This window comes from Phaseolus vulgaris, chromosome 10, assembly GCF_000499845.2.
Source record: "Phaseolus vulgaris cultivar G19833 chromosome 10, P. vulgaris v2.0, whole genome shotgun sequence".
Lineage (NCBI taxonomy): Eukaryota > Viridiplantae > Streptophyta > Magnoliopsida > Fabales > Fabaceae > Phaseolus > Phaseolus vulgaris.
The window spans coordinates 35,814,746-35,834,644 of record NC_023750.2 but is presented as its reverse complement, the minus strand read 5'-3'; the positions used below and the strand labels follow the sequence as shown (position 1 = coordinate 35,834,644).

The 19,899-nt window shown below is 28.6% G+C and overlaps 1 protein-coding gene and 1 pseudogene across 4 annotated transcripts; one reads left to right on the top strand and one right to left on the bottom strand.

Moving 5' to 3' along the window:
• Nucleotides 1–7,673: 7,673 nt before the first annotated feature.
• On the bottom strand, nucleotides 7,674–12,485 carry LOC137818431 ((+)-neomenthol dehydrogenase-like). 4 transcript variants are annotated; one of them, XM_068621873.1, is made up of 7 exons: nucleotides 12,368–12,405; nucleotides 12,177–12,246; nucleotides 10,338–10,392; nucleotides 9,975–10,221; nucleotides 9,330–9,404; nucleotides 8,813–8,989; nucleotides 7,674–8,220 (listed from the first exon to the last, which is right to left on the bottom strand). In XM_068621873.1, the coding sequence occupies exons 3-7, from the start codon at nucleotides 10,355–10,357 to the stop codon at nucleotides 7,840–7,842; spliced, it is 900 nt and encodes a 299-aa protein (XP_068477974.1). In that variant the 5' UTR covers nucleotides 10,358–10,392; nucleotides 12,177–12,246; nucleotides 12,368–12,405; the 3' UTR covers nucleotides 7,674–7,839. The 4 variants fall into 4 exon arrangements, with proteins under 4 accessions (XP_068477974.1, XP_068477973.1, XP_068477970.1 ...); XM_068621872.1 differs by lacking the exon at nucleotides 12,177–12,246 and having other exon boundaries at nucleotides 12,368–12,485; XM_068621869.1 differs by lacking the exon at nucleotides 12,177–12,246 and having other exon boundaries at nucleotides 9,330–9,422; nucleotides 12,368–12,461.
• Nucleotides 12,486–13,931: 1,446 nt separating this feature from the next.
• Nucleotides 13,932–14,037, top strand: LOC137819922 (small nucleolar RNA R71; annotated as a pseudogene).
• The last annotated feature ends 5,862 nt before the right edge of the window (nucleotides 14,038–19,899 follow it).

Below are 19,899 nucleotides of genomic sequence, written 5' to 3'. Positions count from 1 at the left end.
ATTTGAGACACGACTTTTTATTACAAGAAAATATATATTTAGTATCGGTCAAAAAGGACATAAACAATAAAGACGCTAATCAACTAGTAAATTTGAATTTGTGTTAAACATGAATGAGACTCTAAAACCATTAATATTAATTGATTAATATTATTTTTTAAGACTAATTTAAACTAGTGTTATATAAGTAAATATTAATTTATCACTAGTTTTTAAATTAATTTTTTAATTAAAACAATTAGTATATTTTTTTTAATATTTATTTAATTTAGTGTTAGTTTAGTCAACACTAAATAATATTAATTTTAAATATTAATTTAAATTAAGTCAGTTTGTACAACATTAGTGACAATAATTTCAAACAAAAATTTATTATAAAATACCTCATCTTTAACAAAATAAAATATAAATAGAAAAATAGAAAAAAAATATAGTTTATTAAGAAAATGAGTGTTAAAGATAAATATGAATGTTGTAAATGGGTATATATGTGAAGAATATTGTAAATGAACGAGTATATGGATAAATGAGTTATGTGTGGTTGAAAGATATTAATGTAAATGAAAGAGATGAATATGAATGAAAAAGATGAATGTGTATTGATAAGTTGGTTAATTTAGAATTTATTCATAGATAATTTTTTCATTGATATAATAGACTTCCATCTAGTATGTTCTTAGAATTCTTTATTAATAGGTATAGTCTACCTATGTATCATTTTTGTTAACATATGGATTTTGGTCTAATCCCCCATATTTTTGTATTTTTTTTTAATAATATTTACTTGAGGTGTCAGCCTAACTGAGATGTCAAGTAACATAGTGATGTCTAACATGAAATTTTTTTATAAATTAAAAAATTTAAAATTAATGTGAATAAAAGAGATGAATGTGGATGAATGAAATAAAAGTATGAAATAAATATATATATATATATATATAAATTAACATCAACATACTAACTTAAATAAATATAAATAATAAAAATAAATAAATTTAGTGTCAGTTATATTAACCTTAAATATATTTTAATATTTATTTTAGTTAATATTAACTTAACCGTCACTAATATATGATACTAATATAAATAATTTTATTTATTAAAAAAAAGTTAAAAATAGTTAATGATATTGTAGAATTGGTTTAGTCAACTTTAACTTTAGTAATGTCTAACATTAAATAGATTCGAATCGATTAAACTTATGTTAATATGATATAATATACATATTTATTTATTAAAAGAATAAAAAATAAATTTATGTTTTTAATTTTTTAAAAGGATTTGTATTGCATTAGGGTCGGTCGGGTTAGTCAATCCTATTAATGTCCAACATTAAAGGCACCATATTAATGTCATCAACTCAAATATTTATTTAATAAAGTTATTAAAATAATTTTATAATATTTATTCAATAAAATTATTAAAATAGTTTTATAATATTTATTTTAAAAAAATTACATCAATATTAATATAAACTATTCTAACAACATTACAAACATCAATATTTAAAAATTAATTTAATATTTTCTTTTAATAATTTAAAAAAATTGAATCCAACACTTCTAGAATGAGGCAATTATATAGTACTAAATTAGGGTTTAACGTGGAAAACAAAACTTTTGTCGAGGCAAATGCACTTTCTTTCTCGTTGACTTGGTAGAGCTCATGGATAAACTGGTGGACCCGCCTACAGCAAAGTACTACCTTCCAGAAATCAACACCGTCACCGCTCTCGTAATCCAATCCAAACAAACCCTTTAATTTCAATAAATTAATTAATTAGTTTCCCATTTCTTCTTCTTCTCTAATATTTTTTTTCTCTGTTCTTCTAGATCTCCGAAAAAAAAATCCAATTTTTGACTTTTAAGTGCTTTTGAAATTTTCTGATAAATGCATGTTAGAGGGGTATTAGCTAAATTTCAGCTGTTAGTTGTAACCAAAAAGGTATTTACAATAAAATGATTTTGTTAAAAATTTAAAAAATAAATATTTATAATATTAGACACTATTTTTAATAAATATATATACGTGCTATATTTTCCATTTTCATCTTGGATATAATTTAATTCAAGGAATGGTTGATTTGAAAAAGAACGATTTAAATTAAAAATATACCCTAATTTTCACTTTAGCTTTTGTTCTGAAAGTTTATATGCGGAATACTTTTTATTTTTATTTTTCTTCTCTTACTCATAATTCTTTAATAAATTCCTCGTTTATTTCACCCTTTAATAATATATCAATAACTAAAACTCTAACTTACCTAAACATATATCGTTTTACAAAAACAAAATACAATAAAAAATGTGTTTTTTATATGATTTCCCATCATTAGTTTTACCAAAAAATATTAATTAAACTAGCTTATCATTTTTATTTTAAGTATTTTCTTAATTAATTTTGTCAAATATATAGCTTAAAGTTTTGGAAAATGAACAACGAAAGTACAATATGTTAGAATAATTTCTCGATTAAAAATTCAAACGTTTCCCTTCATGCTCACCATATATTAGTTGAAATTTCAGTAGTGTTTTCATGATTTCTTAATGAGTATTACAAATTGTTCTAGATTGTCCACGTGAAATTTTCATTGTTCTAGATACAATGACAAAGCATGAAATAGTTATAATAAGAAGGTCAAAAGCTAAAAATTCCAATTCTATTATATAACATGCACGAAGGTATGTTGCAAAGTTCAAAATCAGTTTATTCAAAATCAAAAGATCACAGACGTAAACCATCTAAATTTCTTTATTGCAAAATGGCTAAAAAATGCAGAGAAAAGAAGATGAATGGCAATGAAAGAGAGAGCGTGAGAAAATGGTAGTTAGAATTGTTAAAGGAACTTTGCGTTGACTTTGGTGGTATGCATGTGGGAAACTATTGACCACTCAAGATGCAGAAAACCAAGTCTAGTTTCCAGAACATTTCCTCTTCGTGATTTCATCAATCATTGTTACTTGCTGCAGTTTACAATCTCATAAATAAAAATGTTGTTCTTCCCACATTATAACGCAATTTTGGATTTTAAAGTTTTCTAGAAGATCTCACTTTTGACCTATGCTGTATTATTTAATATTTTCAAAAAAAATTCATTAAATCATAAGTATTTAAATGTTCAAATACTTATTTAGACGTTCAAGTAAAGGAAAGATATTTCTTCTCCAAGGAGATACATTCAATTATGATAAACACTTAAATGATATAAATTATCACTCAAGCATGAATTTACAACTTGAGAGTCAATGTTCATTATGTTTCTCTTAAAATTTTCATTGTTCATTTAAAATTTTCTTTGTGTTAAGTGATATGTGAGGTCACATGAGTGGAAAGTTTGTAACTTGAGTTAGGAAGGGACAATATAATTTCTGTGTTTGATAAAGATATAGGTCACTCAAACAAAGGTGTATCGATTAAGCAATAAGTTTTTACATGTAAATACATATTGTTTAAACATAAGGTGGGTACGATATTACTATATTTAGGTGTATGTAATGATGAAATTGAAAAGAGATGAACGAGATTGATGTGATTGACAAATTGTCTAAATGATAATTTGATTTATGTAAGGAAATGAATGCATACAACGAATGAGAATAAGTATGAATTGGGATATGCAGTGTCTTGAGTGAATAAGAAAAGACACTTATAGTGGTGAGAATAAGATATTATAGCTTCAGTGATATTTTGAATTAAGTATATTAAGATATTAAGTAGTAAGAAACTAAAAAAGATTATTTAAGTATCATTTATAAAGATTTCATGCAGAAAATCATCCTCATAGTTAAGGTTGGTATAATAAAAGGATTTAGAATAAGTCACGTATTATTGTTTAATGGGCATATTTATTACAGTTTTTTTCAAAAACAATAATTAGTATTTGGTTACCTGATTTCATAAAGTCGAGATTTGTATATTAACATTACTTATAATTATGAGTTTATGTAATTTATTGGTATAATTTAGTTGGGTTGAGAATCATAATTAATTAATGTAAATACACACATATGCATATGCTACAACTAGCGTTATTTCTTGTTAGCTTACCATTTTATGTAGTTTGTTATCTATTATGATCATATTTGGCATGAAAGTAAATGATGGTGTATGTCTAGTAGTTCTAGATAGTCATAGAAGTTTTATGATATCTTTATATCATTATTTGCAAATACTTTCTTTTAGAATCCAAAAAAATCCATAATAATATTTATAAATATATATATATATATATATATTTAGTTTAGTAGATATTATTTGAGATGTTACAATAAGAAATTCACCTTCCTTGTTTGAATGAGAAAGGAGAAATTTGCGAAAAAAATAAATGAAAAAAAATAAAGTACAAAAGATTTATTTGATTGAAGTGAAACTGAGTGAAGAAAAAGATGATAATAGAGAAAAAATTTATATATAAATATGTTTGTTTAATAAAATTTTATATTTATTGTTTTTATGTTTGTTTTATTCTTGATTTAAGTTGGTTTAATATGTTATGAGACCATAAATGAGGCTTTTTCTCATTTTGATTAACTTTGTTTCTTCATGCAATCTCATAGGTTGTCGTGACAACCCATAATAATTGTTTAATTACATTATTTTTCTTCATTTAAAAAATAAATAAATCATAAAATTTCACCTAGATTTTTCATCCTACTCCTTCTCTCACGATGCACCCCAAGCTACTTTCAGAATGCATTTGTCATCGGTTAAAGATTTTTTTGGTGATTGTATATATGAGAACATGCATTTGTAGTAGTGTGTGGAAAATGTTAGTTTTTAAGATGTATTTCACTCTTCTCTTCTCTTGCACCGATTTCATTGCATTAATTATTTTTTGCGTTTTGAGAACATTTCAAATTATATAATTTAATTTTTTTTTTGAAAAAACACATTTCAAATTATACATTCTAGAAGTTTTTCTCATAGGATTAACTTCAATATGTAATTCAAAATATGTTTTTCAAAAAATTGAAATTACATAATTTAAAAATATTTTCTGGATTCAAGATTATGGATGATGTAATTCAAAGTAATTTTTAAAAAATACATTTTAAATTACATAATCCGAAGGTTAATTCTAATCCTTTAAAAAATTCTAAATTATGTTATTTGGTGCAGAACACTTTAAACTTTTAAAATTTTTTAATTGAAAGATATTTTTAAAAATACAAAATTTATGGTGCCACAAGAAAATATGGGGTGCAGGAAGAAGCAGCCACCTTTTCTCTCTTTCTACCTAAGCATGTGCGGATTTAATGTTCATGGACCCAACAGTCTTTTTCAATATCTTTCGTTAGCTTTTCTCTTTACCACATTTCTTTCTTCTCCTTTATCTTTTTCCCGTAAATCAAATCAAAGTTAAATAAAAAGCACTTAAATAAGTTTTAAGTTTTTCATTTTTCATTTTTCTAATATTTAATATACTTTTTTTCACTTTAGCTATTTAATAAATTGAACATTTAGTTTTTATGTTACATGGGTCAGTTCTACTATATATTTATTAGATTGAAACATGCACGGTTAAGGAGTGATTTCATTAAGGTTTTTTTCTATTATTTACACTAACAAAATTTGTTACCATGTAATGGAAAATATATTAATTAATATGATAAAAATATAAGTTGATGGAATAAAAGTGAAATCTACAAAATGTATGGAGGATCAACTAAGAAAATAATCGTAGAGACGAAATAGAAATAAATATATTTTAAAATACTTAAACCAAAATGTTATAATTTATTAAATGCACAATTTAAAAAATAATTTTTTACATACTTGAAATGAAGATAAATCATAATTAAAGACTTAAAACTTATTAAGCAAATAAAAAATATAATATTTAAGAAAATAACTATTTGGTCACACTTAAATTATAAACTTGCCCACATTATTATAATATCTAAGAATAATTGCGTAAAGGTCTTCAACTCCCTCTCATAATTGCACCATTGAGTTCCTTTCAAATAAAGTAATATTATTTATATACACTTATTTTATTTTACAAAATTTCTTCTAATTGCACAATTGAGTTCCTTTCAAATAAAGTAATATTATTTATATACACTTATTTTATCATACAAAATTTACATACATATTTTTATCATTTGAAAATTTTATTCTTTTACTATTTTTGAACAAAATTTCCAATATTATTTTTAATAGTAATTATTTTTTATTACAAAATTACAATAAGTTATCCACCGAGCATTTTTCTTTTCATTATATTATCCATGCTATTATTCTTTTTCTTGGAAGTATTGCAACATGGGACCTAATATTAATATTTTTTTCTCTTCATAACTTTCTCGGACTAATGCATTTGATGTCAATTTAATAGAATAAAAATTGACATGTATTTCTCTCTTTTAATTTCTTCAAATCCTATAAAACCACTAAGAAAGTTTTCATCCGAGAAATATGAATTAAAATTCTCCAAGCTGAAAAAATATGGATAAAGACTGAAAATATACACCAGGATGAATTACATGTTCTTACATTTTCTTGTATTTTTACATGTTCTTATTGCATCCTGCATCCCATAATAAATATGAAAATAAGATTTTTTTTTCCTTCAGTACAAAAATAAAACCCTAAAATTCTAGACAATTTTTCACTTTCTTTATTCTTTCTATTTTTTTTTACACAGCAGTCCAAGCATCCCATAACTCAATTGAGTTTGTTCAAGATTTTCTTTATGAATTTTAGAAGGTCTTGACAGTTCGTTTGTGATTTTGTGGTGAAAACATTAGTTCTTGAATTATATTTTATTGTTTTCGTCCATTGATTTGTCATTATGTCCTTTCTTGTTTTGTTTTTTATTTTATTTTGTAAGCATTTTAGATTAAGTCATTTTGTAATCTGAAATTGTTGAACGGATTTGGACAATCCAGAAGTAAGTTTCCAAAAAAAATAAAATTCTAGATTACATAAAGCGGAAACTACTTCCAAATCCGGTATTAACTTCCGGTTTATGTAATTTAGAATATATTTTGTTGAAAAATTATTTTTGAATATATTGTGTATAATATACTTTTGTTTCACGGATTGTCTAATCCAGAATATTTTTCGAATTTGGTTATGAGTTTTAGATTGTCCAATTTGGAAGTTATCCCACCTAGAGATTCACCGGATTACACAATCCGAAATACATAACCAACACACTTCCATAACCATAACTTCAAACATTTAACTTATTTACAAAAGAGTATTTTTGGAATTATAAAAGTTAAAGAGGTGCCACAAGAACATATGGAGGTGCAGGAAGAAGCAATTCGATGAATTAGTTCAAACCTCCAGTAGACCATGACGTTCTTCTAAAGTTGAGATGAAAGTTAATGAAACCACATTCAAAACAAGTCAACCCAAGAAAAATTAGTGATAGTAAAAATTAATGATAGTGACGTGTAACAATATCATATGAATTGAATGCAAAGAGGGAGGGTCCATCTGATTAAATTTTTGAGATTCAATCACTCCTCTTTGTTGTCTTTTTGGGAGCTACTCATTAAAGAAGGTTCTTTTGTTTTTTTTCTTGTCTGTCTTTGTTTTGTTTAAACTCTCAATGTAGTTTGTTTAGGCTACTTTTGGGAGTTTTTTTGTTTTTGCATAGGTTTGATCTAGTTCCCATATTTTTTTAATTTTATGCTATTTTTTAATTGATGGCACATGCTGACTAATACAAAAAAAACATAGATTAAATAGGCTCAATACAAGTAACTGACAACATGATAATGCCATTACGCAAATACAACATGATATAATGTGCTTGAAATAGGTTCAGCAATAGAGAATCAAAACGAATGGTTTTGCCCTCAAACCTTAAAATTGCATTATCAGAAATCAAAAGGAAGCCACATGAGTTCTGTAATAGAAGAAGCCAGATGGAGTTCCATTGGGAAGCAGTGCAAGCTTGACAGGACTAGCAGCACCTTCTTCAACTGTGAGGAGGCCAGTGTTGGATGTTATGTCTGTCTTCACGTAACCAGGGCAAACACTATTGATGCAGAATGAAGGATGTTTCTTAGCAAGGATTCTTGTATATCCATTCATAGCAGCTTTTGACACAATATAGGCACCTGGATACCTAGGCCACCCTTCACTTTCTAATGAACCTTCTTTGAAATCTCTTAGAAACTTCTTCACTATTTCATCCACTTTCTCTTCTGTCAGGTTATCACCATCACTCAACACTCCTCTTGCCCATGATTCTTTAGGGAAACTCTGAATTTCACATCATTAAGCAATAAAACCTCAACAAAATTAAAGGAAAGGAGATGCAATAATAAACTAATATCTATTATAGCAAAATTTTGAATAAACTGAAGATTTTGGTTGAATATCTTATAGAATGCTAACTAGAGCTGGTGTTAGCAATCATATGATTTCAGACTAGAGTGGAGATCCACTTGTTATAACCAGGCTTGTTCCTTCTACTGTAAACAACATTTGCTATCATCTTTTAGTGTATTACTTTGTTCATTTTTTTTTAAGTTGTAAAAGAGATGCACAAAGATACATATCTATGCATGCACCTATGCTAATTATAAATTACAAGACCCTTTTGAAGAATGATTGAAACTTGGAAGATGTTATACTATTTTTGTTTAAACTCAAGGTTAACATATGAATTGGCTATTATACAGAAAGATCAATCTAGAATTTATTAGTATCTTAAGTCTAGAAGAGTAGGTACACCTTTCAGTCAGTCAGCTACCTAAAACAAGAATTTCAAGTTTAATCTTTCTTTAGACTTTCCAGTCAGATTTTATGCAAAACCATTCAGTATTTATTGGCAAAAGAAGTTATTGCCTACCTCTAACTGTCCCATAGTGGATGATACATTCACAATTGTTGGTGAATCAGATAATTGGAGGAGGGGCATAAGTGCTTCTACAGTTATTTTAGTTCCATAGTAATTTATTTGCAAGCATTCTTCAGCTAACTCGTATGTTTGAGTCATTGCCTTTGTTCCATCTTCTTCCGATACAATCTGCAGAATAGACAACACTCTATCAAGAAAGTCTTTCAAAACTCCCAATAGTGTTCCTTCATCCAAAATAAACCAATCACAACCTTTCTAACAACTACATTTCTCATGTACTGTCACTTTAACATTGCAAAAAGGGCAAATTCCAACATTCTGAATATTATCAAGATAAGATGAAATGCCTGAGCTCTAATCAGAATTGATAAAAGTTTTCACTTTGTTATCAAGTTAAGGATAAGCTATTTAATAGAAAGGATATTGTAATTCAGAGAGCTTGAATAGTATAAAATCTTTCTGGGCAATTCGTCTATTAACTAGCATTTGAGAAGGCCTAGATACTCACCCCACGGTTGAGGAGAACTGAAGGAAATATATCAATGTCTTTGATTACTGCTCCACCAATCCCTGCATTGTTAACCTGCATTGTACAATTTTCCTTAATGAAATATGCAAACATCCAAAATCACAGGTCATGAGATTCCCTTTAAAGCAATCAAGAAAATTTAGAATTACTGTGAACTTTAAACCTAACTCAATCATATAAAATCAGTTTATAAGATGAAAATGAAGTTTGCAGTCACTTATATATGAAATGTTCTTAATCTCTAGTGTGTATGTGTGATCTCTAACATTACTCGATAACTAAATATGAAAGAAATCTTTCAAGTTGGTAACTCGAAACTGAATCTTACTTAATACCAAATGCTAATGATACAGAAGAGCATAACCTGATACATAAAGAAGACAGATTATACCAAAAATATTTCTCATTCTTAACATGCAGAACCAGCACTAACATTCCAACAATGATTACACCCACATGCAAAGGGAAATAAGAAAAAAGTAAAAAATAACATTCAGAATCATACAAAAAGAAAACTAAGCGAAAACATTTCTGCACTTGTAAGATTGCTGTGACAGAACTTCATTTACAACCAAACTTGGAAAAAGAAAAGGGGGAGAGAGGAGAATCAAAGATGAATTTTACCAGAATATCAAGTTTCCCAAATTTAGATTTGATAAAATCAGCCAGAGAGGCTACAGTGGTTGCATCAGCCACATCGAGGTGATGAAACATTACAAGGTGAGATAGAGCTGAGGCTTTTATTGTTTCCATTGCATGCAGACCCCTCTCCTCATTTCTTGCTGTGAGCACCACCTTGATCCCAGCTGAGGCTAACTGCTTCACTATCTCTAATCCAATTCCTTTATTTGCACCTGTCACAACTGCATACCTGATCAATTCAAACCCACAAAGGTTAAAAGGAATTCACAAAAATGTAAGACTTTGAGTTCAACAATAAAACTGAAGATTGAAAGTTGAAAAACAGCAAGAATTCTAAGGTTCTACCTTTCTGATGCTTCTCCCATCTTCAGTTTCAACTTTCAAGTCAATTATTGCAAACCTGTTGTCCTTGTTAATGTTATATTTTTTTATAATAAGAAAAATTTAACAGTAACAATGCTTATCTGCTAAGTCTGCAACTCTTATTAAATATGAAAAAGACAAATGTTTCATTTCCTTGTAATTTGTGTATATTTTATTTAAATTTTTATTCTCATGTATTCTATATAGGTGAAAATGTATTCATAGTTCTTGAAGTTTGATCCATTTGTAATTAATCATCATGAATTTTGAAAAAACATAATCTGATCTTCTTCCGCGAATTAATTAATCCTTTATCCTAGTATTAATAAATATCACAATACAGAACAGAAGATTGTTAAAGAAAATTCCAAATTCAGAACAGAGGACATGGTCTTCTTCAGCAAAGTTATATATTTATTTTATTTTATCATTATAAATGAATGAATGAATGAACAACTAATGTATATAATAGATTTAAGAACAATTAATACCAATTTTAGTTGAAATAAAAATAAAAAATAGAAAGAAATGGTTAGCCAAAAAATGGCTTTCTCCTTTTGTGCTTATTTCAACTAAACAATGTATTTTTTATGAAATAAGTTACTTGTCTAACAGTTCTTCCATGTTAAAATTCTCTCCAATTTGCAGAGTAAGAAATTCTTACTGTAGAATATAAATATATTACATTCTTGTTTTTGAATTCTAAACATGTGCACATATCCACACCAAAATAAATGAAGAAATGTCTTATTTATATTCCAAATTATAGAACATTATTTTATTCTTTGATTATCTTTTTATAATTTAGACTTAAATATATTTTTAATTTCTTAAAAGTTATGAAACTTATTCCTGAACGTAATCTAGACAATAAAAGAAAGCACGATTTTTCTTCGGTTAAACAGTGCAGTATGATAAATATTTTCCTATTTCATTTTTAGAACATTAAAAAAGATATATTTTTATTGTAAATTTTTTATTTTCATTAGTTTTATTTAAATTTAATTAATATTTGACATAATTTAATAATTTAATATGTATTTAGTCCTTAAATTTAATTAATATTTGACATAATTCAATAATTTATACTTTTACGTTAACTTTATTTTTGTTTTAGTCTATACTTTAGATTTTTTATATGACAAAAATATATTTTTAAGTGTAAATTAAGATATTAAAATATTTTATAATTTACTCATCTGTTACAATATTAGAATATTATAGTATTATAATAATATAATAATATAATTTATAATAAAAATTTATTTATTACGTAAAAAAAATATAAAGATCTACTCCAATAGTTTTCTTATTACAATTAATCAATAAATTTGAAGTTTTGATTAGGATAACAACTAATTTCAATAAAAGGGAAAAACATATTTAACTCTTATTAATATACCGTCTTGAGATACTCACTAAAAAAATCTTTAAATTTAAAAAAAATAAAAAATGAAAGATTAATAATATATTAATACTAATTATTTTTTTGAATAAACACACAATAGTTACTAAAGAAAAAAATTAATGAAATTATTTTTTTATTAAGACTCTAGTTTTATATATACATAGAAAATAAAGAAAAATAAATAAATAATCGGGAGCTTAATTTAATTCAAAGTATAAAAAAAGGTGCAAACTGATACATCAATCTCCATACTCCCCAAAAGAAAAGAAAAGACAAAAGAGAGGAGAAGAAGAAATCATACTCCCCAAAAGAAAAGAAAAGACAAAAGAGAGGAGAAGAAGAAATCATGAAACAAAAAAAGTTGTTGTTAACAATTTATCTTCCAAAAAAAGAAAGAAAGGGATAAATCTTACAAAAATGGAGAAAATATGGACCTCAAAAACCCATTCTTGAAACTCAGCATAAAGGTGAAGATGAGAAGAACTAAGGAGCATAATAGAGAAGTAATTCAAAAAATCTTAATATGAAAGTGAAAAGACTGATTCAGCTTATATATAAGAGAAGGAGGAACAATGAATGCATAACAAGAACAAAAGAAGCTTACCTTTCATGAACCCCTTTCACTTCTCTTTCCTTTCATCAACACCTTTTTTCTGCCTTCTTTTCTTTTATACCAGAAAGTCAAACAAACTTTCACCTTCATTCTCCCTACCCTACCATTACCATACCCTTCCAAATTTCTCATACAAATCAAATAAATTGCGTACCATTCTAAACAACTACAAATTCAACTTTTTTTTTATATATTTTAGACATTACAATATTCAAAATTGTTGGGTATGAAGTCAAGACCAATTGGGTTGGACTGGCTAGACACCATGTTTACTGAGTGAGTTTAATCATTGTACACAGTTGAAGCGCAAATGAACATTGTTCCGTGGCTTCAAGTGGGAGATTATTGGGTATAAAGCCAGGACCAATTGGGTTGGGCTGACTAGACACCATGTTTAGTGAGTGAGCTTAATCATTGTGTCCCTTTTATAATCTCTATTTAAAGAGATCATTGTACTTGTAATTGATGTGCAACGTGGCTCCAAGTGGGAGATTATTGAGTATAAAGTCAGGACCAATTGGGTTGGGTTGACTATACACCATGTTTAGTGAGTGAGCTTAATCATTGTGTCCCTTTTATAATCTCTATTTAAAGATATCATTGTACTTGTAATTGGTGTGCAACATGATAGAATGAAAACCTAATAGTTGCCCGTGTGAATGTAGGTTGTAGTTGGTGACTGAACCCCGTTAAATCTTGTGTTGTTTATTTTTTTTGCAGTTGATTCATGATTGTGTGTGTTGCTTCCGCGTGAGTTTTTCTCATAAAAAATATCATAAATATTTATACTATTAATAATAATTACAGGAATTTAAGTTTCTTTTCTTCCGGTACCTTCTCATTTTTTTCTCTCTCTTCTCTTTGTTTATTCTTTCCTCACTTTTTCTCTTTTCTTTACTCTCTATGTCTCTTTCCTCACTTTGTAGATTATCACCGATCCCCCTTCCTATAACTATTTCACTTCTAGTAGTGATTGACTTACATTTATCCTTGAGTTCCCTCAACTCTTGTGTAATTTCCCCAATTTGTGCTTCCAAATTCTCAACATTCTTTTGCATAGTCAATACTGTTTGTGTAGACTTTTCTGTAATATCTTCCATTTTGCTCATTCTCTCATGGAACGAAGGATCTAGTAGTTGGTGTTGTTAAAAAATATCTTTTGATCTTCCATGTCAAAAACTTTTTCTCTAGATGAAGTATTCTGATAAGCACAATGCCCATTGGAATGATCACCTCCACACAATCCACATCTTAGTTCTTGATTTTGACTTTGAGATGAGTGAACAACATGTAATTTGGCGGGCAAATTAGTCATCTATGTGTTTAGCTGCTCAATCTGCTATGTCAAAATTTTTTTTTGAGCAAAGAATGCATCTTTGAGCCACACTTTCTTCTGAATACTTCGTTCATCATATTGGGCTTGAGAATTAGTTGATGCCTCGTTACTTGTTTTGCATCAAGAGTCATCATTGTGCCACCAGCTGCGACATCTAAGAGCATCTTCATATCAGATCTGAAACCATTAAGGAATATGCTCAGTTGAGCAATATCTTTAAACCCATGATTTGGACATTTTCTCAACATTATCTTGAATCTTTACCATGACTCAAAGAAATATTCCTCTGCTCCTTGTCTGAACATAGAGATTTCAGACTTTGCTTTAATGTAGCGAGAGATTGGAAAAGATCTTTGCAGAATTTTTTTCTCTACATCCTCCCAGCTAGTGAGACTCTAATTTGGAAGTGATTTGAGTCATTCTGATGGAGATCAAGCTCAAGAGGACATGGAGGCCAATCAACAAGATCAAGAAGAGGTGGAGGCACAAATGGAGGACGCCCATGGAGGTCAAAGTCCACCTCAAAGGATTACAAGAAGCATGTTCAAAGCTTTGGGAGCTAGAGGACATTTATTTTCTCTTTTTGTAATTTCTTTAGTTGAAGGTGCTTAGAGGGAAACATTAGAAACCTCTTTTGTTTTAGCATCTTTTAGGCTTTAGTTAGGAGCTTTAGGAGGGGGGGTGTATTAGTAGATAGGTGTAGGAGTAAATAAGGAGGTGCCAAAGTGAGAGAAGGGATCACACCTTCCTCATGCTTTGTTTTAGGCGCAAATTCTAGAAGCTTTTTAGGAGGGAGTTTTTGAATTTGTGTAGCTTACTTTTCAGCACCTTAGGCTATAAATAGAGGTGCTCTCTTTGTAAAATTCAGATTGGAATTAATCTAAGAAAACTCTACTCAAATTTTGAGTGAACTTTGGAGAGCTTTGAGCCTTCTTCTCTAGTCTTATCTTGATGGATCAATGGAGTCCTCAAGTGGCGGCATCACTCTCATCTAGGAGCATTCCACACTAGTGGCGAGATCATCCATCCTCCTTCCATCTTCATGAGCATTTCTTCTCTCCTTCCTTTCTTCTTTGTTAATTCTTTGTTCTAAGCTTGTTGTCTTGTTTTTGGTTCAGCTGTTCTTAATTTTCCAGCACCTATGTTTTGTTCTTTGCCTTCTAAATTCATTTTGTTCGGTTCATATGTTTGCTTATTCAATTCTGTTCGGTCCTTTCAATTTTACCTCTCTTTGTTGGTTCAATTTGACAATATGTGGAGCATCCAAATGAGTTTGGGATTTGGTACTAGTTTTTGGTGAGTTCTTGTCTTAGAACAATGATCCAACTCTAAGAAAAGTGCCTCTATAATGTCCAGCTCAAGGTGATTCCTAAGAATGTCAAGAATCATTCTCTATATGGCTAGTGGAATCACATCACATTCTTTAGCTTTTTCTGCCAATGAGAAAGGAAACAAGCGCATATAAACAATTTCAATATAACTGATTGAAAACCCATTATTCCCACCAATTCTTAAAAGGTGTCCAAATGTAAATATTGATCCTCATGATCAATTGCTCTAAATTGATAGAAACTAATGAGAGTGAGAAAATCGGGTTATATTTCCAAAGCCTTGACGATAGTAGATATTGCAATACTAAAAGAATGTCTTGACTCTGGGTACATGTCATAATCTCCAAGTTCTTCTTAGGAGGTGATATTTGTGCTTCTCCCATGTTGCTTTCCTCTTAAAAAAGTTATTAGTAGAAAAGAAGAACAAGATATAATTTTATTTATTTTAAAAAAATAAACAGAAAATTAAATTCTAATTAAATAAAACAAAGAGAATTCAAAATAAATCAGAAAATAAATAAAAACAAATAAATTCAAAATAAGAATTAGAATAATAACAACAATCTGTAAATTAAAATAAAATAAAATAAAGTAAAAACAAATATGTTTAAAACTAAAATAAAAACAATAACAAATATACAAATCAAAACATCCTTCCTTTCTGCCTTCTTTTCTTTTATACCAGAAAGTCAAACAAACTTTCACCTTGATTCTGCCTACCCTACCATTACTATACCTTCCAAATTTCTCATTCAAATCAAATAAATTGCGTACCATTCTAAACAACTACAATTCAAATTTTTATATATTTTAGACATTACAATATTCAGAATATCATAAATACTTATACTATTAATAATAATTACAGGAATTTAAGTTTAATTGAAGTTTATAAAATCAACACTTATTTATGTATTATAATAAATTTTATGTTTAACTGATAAAAGATAAAAATAATGAAGCCACAATAAATCTAATTATAGATTCTTAATTGGACTATAATTATTAATGAATTCACTATTTTAATTGAAATAAGTCTAATTTATTTACTTTGATCTTAATTGTTATTTTTATTAATCTTAAGAGAACCTAATATTTTCTCAAAATAGACGATCTGATAAAATTTTCTAACTAAATTATCTGAATGAATCGTCTCTCATTGTGAGTGAGCTGAATTACGAAAAAGTTCAAGTTGCTTCTATGAGTCCAAACGGATAACAAGATTTGAGTAGAAGAATGAGAGAGAAAAAACCCACAATATCTAAAAAAAAAGAATTGGAAGCGAATTTTCAACAAAAATATGAAGAAACAAAGTTCACAGTAAAAGTGAAAACAAAATACGAGAATTTTGGAAGGTTGGAAACTGAAAAAATGTGAACAATATCTGAATCAAAATATATTTCCAAGATATTTGGAGCATAGAAACCTATAAAAAGATGCAAGCTTCGCTTCAAGGAGAAAGGTCAAACTTCACAACAACATTCAAAAAACAAAGCATTAACATTTCTTAGTTTTTTTGTTTTCTTCTTTGTAATCTTTTCGTTTTGCCTCTGCATGGAAAAGTAAACTCCTTTGGGTTAATTCTCCTATGATTTCACAATGAATTATGAGATCTATGTTCAAAGAAGTCTTATTCTTAAGATTCTCTATAACAGTGTGTTAGAAGGTCTAATCTTTTTGAATTCTGATTTTTGTTAATGAATTGTTTTTGAACGCTTGTTGAAAATTTAGAGGGATCACGATGAGGTAGTGAAATAACTTTGAAAAACAGAGGAGTCACCATAGTTTATTACGGAAAATTCTAGAAAAACCAAAAGAAATGGTCTGCAACACCAAATTTAGAGTTCGTGACTCAGTTAGGTGTGGGAAAGGTGTTAGCACCCTATAACATCTATTTGAAGACAATACATTTAATTAAATATATAAAAATAATGTGAGTTTTTCTTGTTTTAAAAATGTTTACTTTTCTCCTAAAAGGAAAGCATGTGAAAATAATGAAAATATTTTTGAATTTTTTATTTAGGTCCCACAGACTGCATGAATTTTCTATTCATAATGAAAATTAGGACTAAGTTGTTCTAAAGGTAAATATCTAGGTTAATTTTTATGTCTTTAAGAATTTGTAATTTTTTGTAGTTTACAATAATTAGAGTATAAGATAGTGTGAACAACTATATTTAACTCTTTTAAGCATAGATAGTGTAAATTACACATTAATATACTTAATTGTTTGCGTGAACTTTATTTAAGAAAAAACATATATTTTGAAGAAGAGTCATATTATTATTTTTTTAAATATCAAATAGAAGATTATGTGTGCGGTTATGTAAATCTCTGAAATTTATTTGCACGTAAAGTCAATATTATATTTGTATTTATTATTATTATTATTTCCCTTTTCAAAAAAACAATTGCTGTGTATGAAAACGACCACCTTTGAGAGAAAATGAAAGCTGATAGGTGTATAAAAAAGGAGCGGGTGGAAATAGCAAAGATGCTGGGTCAATCCAATGAGCTTCTAAAATATGATACAGATATGAAAACGTGAGTGGCAAATAGTAGACATGTTCCGCCGAACTAACTGGCCCAAACGTTTTTAAAGGAAATAAAAACTGTTGGCTTGTATATGTAAAAGCTGAGTGATATTTAGTATAATTGATGGGCCAACGTATGGGTCCAAATTTAAAAATGGCTGTTTCTTCCTGAACCCCTACATTTTTCTTCCAGCACGCTTAAATTTTACAAAATACCAAAATTAGTCCTGACAGTTTTATTTTAAAGGTAGCATTGATGGCTTCCATGGAAGGGTTGTTTTTCCGCTATGATTGTTGCCGCTGGTAGAGGGTGTGTTAAGGGTGGAGGTGTGACTACCTTTTGAAGTCTTAGTTGTTTTTGGGGATAAGAAATGAGTTTCGTTTAAGAGCTTTGGGTAGTTATGGAGTGTAGAGGTTTTGGGTTATGAGAAGTATCAGACTAGGTAATCTAGACTAGGTAATCTAGAATTATATAAATGCACTCTAGAATGGGTAATTCGTAAGTTAGCATTTTCTGTCAAAAAATATTCCAAAATGGCCTATTCGAAATGCATTATTTTGATTTGCAAATTGGTGAATTTTTTTATATAATATTTCCCAAGCAAACTCTTTACATTGATATACATCTCAAATTTATCTTGCTTCTGTTTACTATTCGTTTTAATAAAATAAATAAATCAAATTTGAAGAGATTCAAATTAGTTTATTTATTAAAATTTTGGCCACTAAAATTGAATCGGTTTTGTGACCAACTATTGAAATAAGAACAAATAGCTTGTTGGTGGTCTGTAATGATAAAATCTATCGCATGGAGGATGTGGATGCTTGAGGGAAGTGAGAAGGTCGTGACTGAGGCTAGATGTGTTTGCTTTGCATGAAAGACAACAAATCTTTAGGTAGTTCTTCCTAAAGAACTTGCACAAAATATATTTGTCCACCTATTAAATACACATGAAAGAGAATTCGTTTAAATGAAATAAATTAAAACAAATTGGAGGAGTCAAAAGAAGCAAGAGAAATGGGAGACATGACATGTGTAACTATTTGTTTGATATATTGTGCTTATTATCTACTCAAAAGGCAAAGCAAGTTAACTTGAGAAGCAACTGATACTTACTATGTACTTCTCTCATAGAATCAAATTGTACTAAATCTCGTGTAGCTACATGATTATAAGAACTCTTTAATCGACGCCCATTATCAGCATTTAGCACATGTTAACAAACAAGTGTATCTATTCATTCTCTCTAGCAACAAAGCATTGTCATGCTATTGAATAATTAAAAGGGTCTAAGGAAAACACTTGGACAAGCATGGATACTAAACTTCCATGCTTGTTAAGTCAACATTTATAACTCCAACTATGAGAATAGATAGTGAAAGATCAAATGCTTTAACAAGAGCATTTCTTGTTTCTTGAAAATCAATGGAAACTCCATTATATAAGAAAATTAATCTTTTGATTCATTATTCATTGTTATCAAATAGAAAACAACATCAACCAGTTATATGGGTGAACTCTAAATCAACACAAAAATTGCACATAACCTTATATCGGATTTGCAAATCCAATTTCATTTTGAACAACATATTTTGGTTCAATTCTTAATCACCTATTTCGGTTTGGTATTATGAACTGGTCAATCCCGAAGAGTCACCATGTCATTATGGAATCCCTAATTTGCAAAAAGAAAAACGGATTGCCCATTTTTGGAAACAAAAAAGACACTAACTTACCCTCCTCTCCGAACGCAACGTTGCTGGAAAGAGCTACTTACCAAAGTTGCAGAGAAGGAAGAAAGAAAAATGGTGAGGGTGCTTTGCTGCCTCTAGGGTTCTTAAAAAGTCCCAAGGATAATTTAGTAATTGTACATGAATGTAGGAGTGTGGGTGATGACTTTCTACGGCAGGTGCACCGCGTTTGTCAGAAGTAATAATTGACGGATATCGTTCCCACAAGGAACAATGAATTATCAAGTACAATAATCGCTAAATATGAAACAAAACAATTAAGAAGAATGTTGAAATGATTGTGGTTAAATATTGTTGTTTAGGTTAGAACCCTAAGAATACTTTCCAATCAGATTTAAGATTCTCAATTTGTCACGAAAATTTAGAAATAAAACAACAATACCAAAAATCAATTAAGAACTCAATCCCAAAGGGTAGAATTAGCCACACATACTTCTAGCACCTTCTATTCTCCCAATTGGGTTACAATTCACTCAATGGTGTTTTCCTCTCAATCTAACACACTAGGGTTGAGCCTCTAACCCCTTATTTAACCTAATTTTCTAAGGTTTACCTAAACCCTAAAGCCCC

What these genes read in the sequence shown, in the direction of transcription:
- LOC137818431 (XM_068621869.1), bottom strand. Translation starts at nt 10,357, where the DNA reads ATGGGAGAAGCATCAGAAAG. An exon ending in TTGGGAAACTTGATATTCTG is followed by an intron (nt 9,423 to 9,974) that starts GTAAAATTCATC and finishes TATTTCATTAAG; the next exon opens with GAAAATTGTACAATGCAGGT. An exon ending in CAGTTCTCCTCAACCGTGGG is followed by an intron (nt 8,990 to 9,329) that starts GTGAGTATCTAG and finishes TCTATTCTGCAG; the next exon opens with ATTGTATCGGAAGAAGATGG.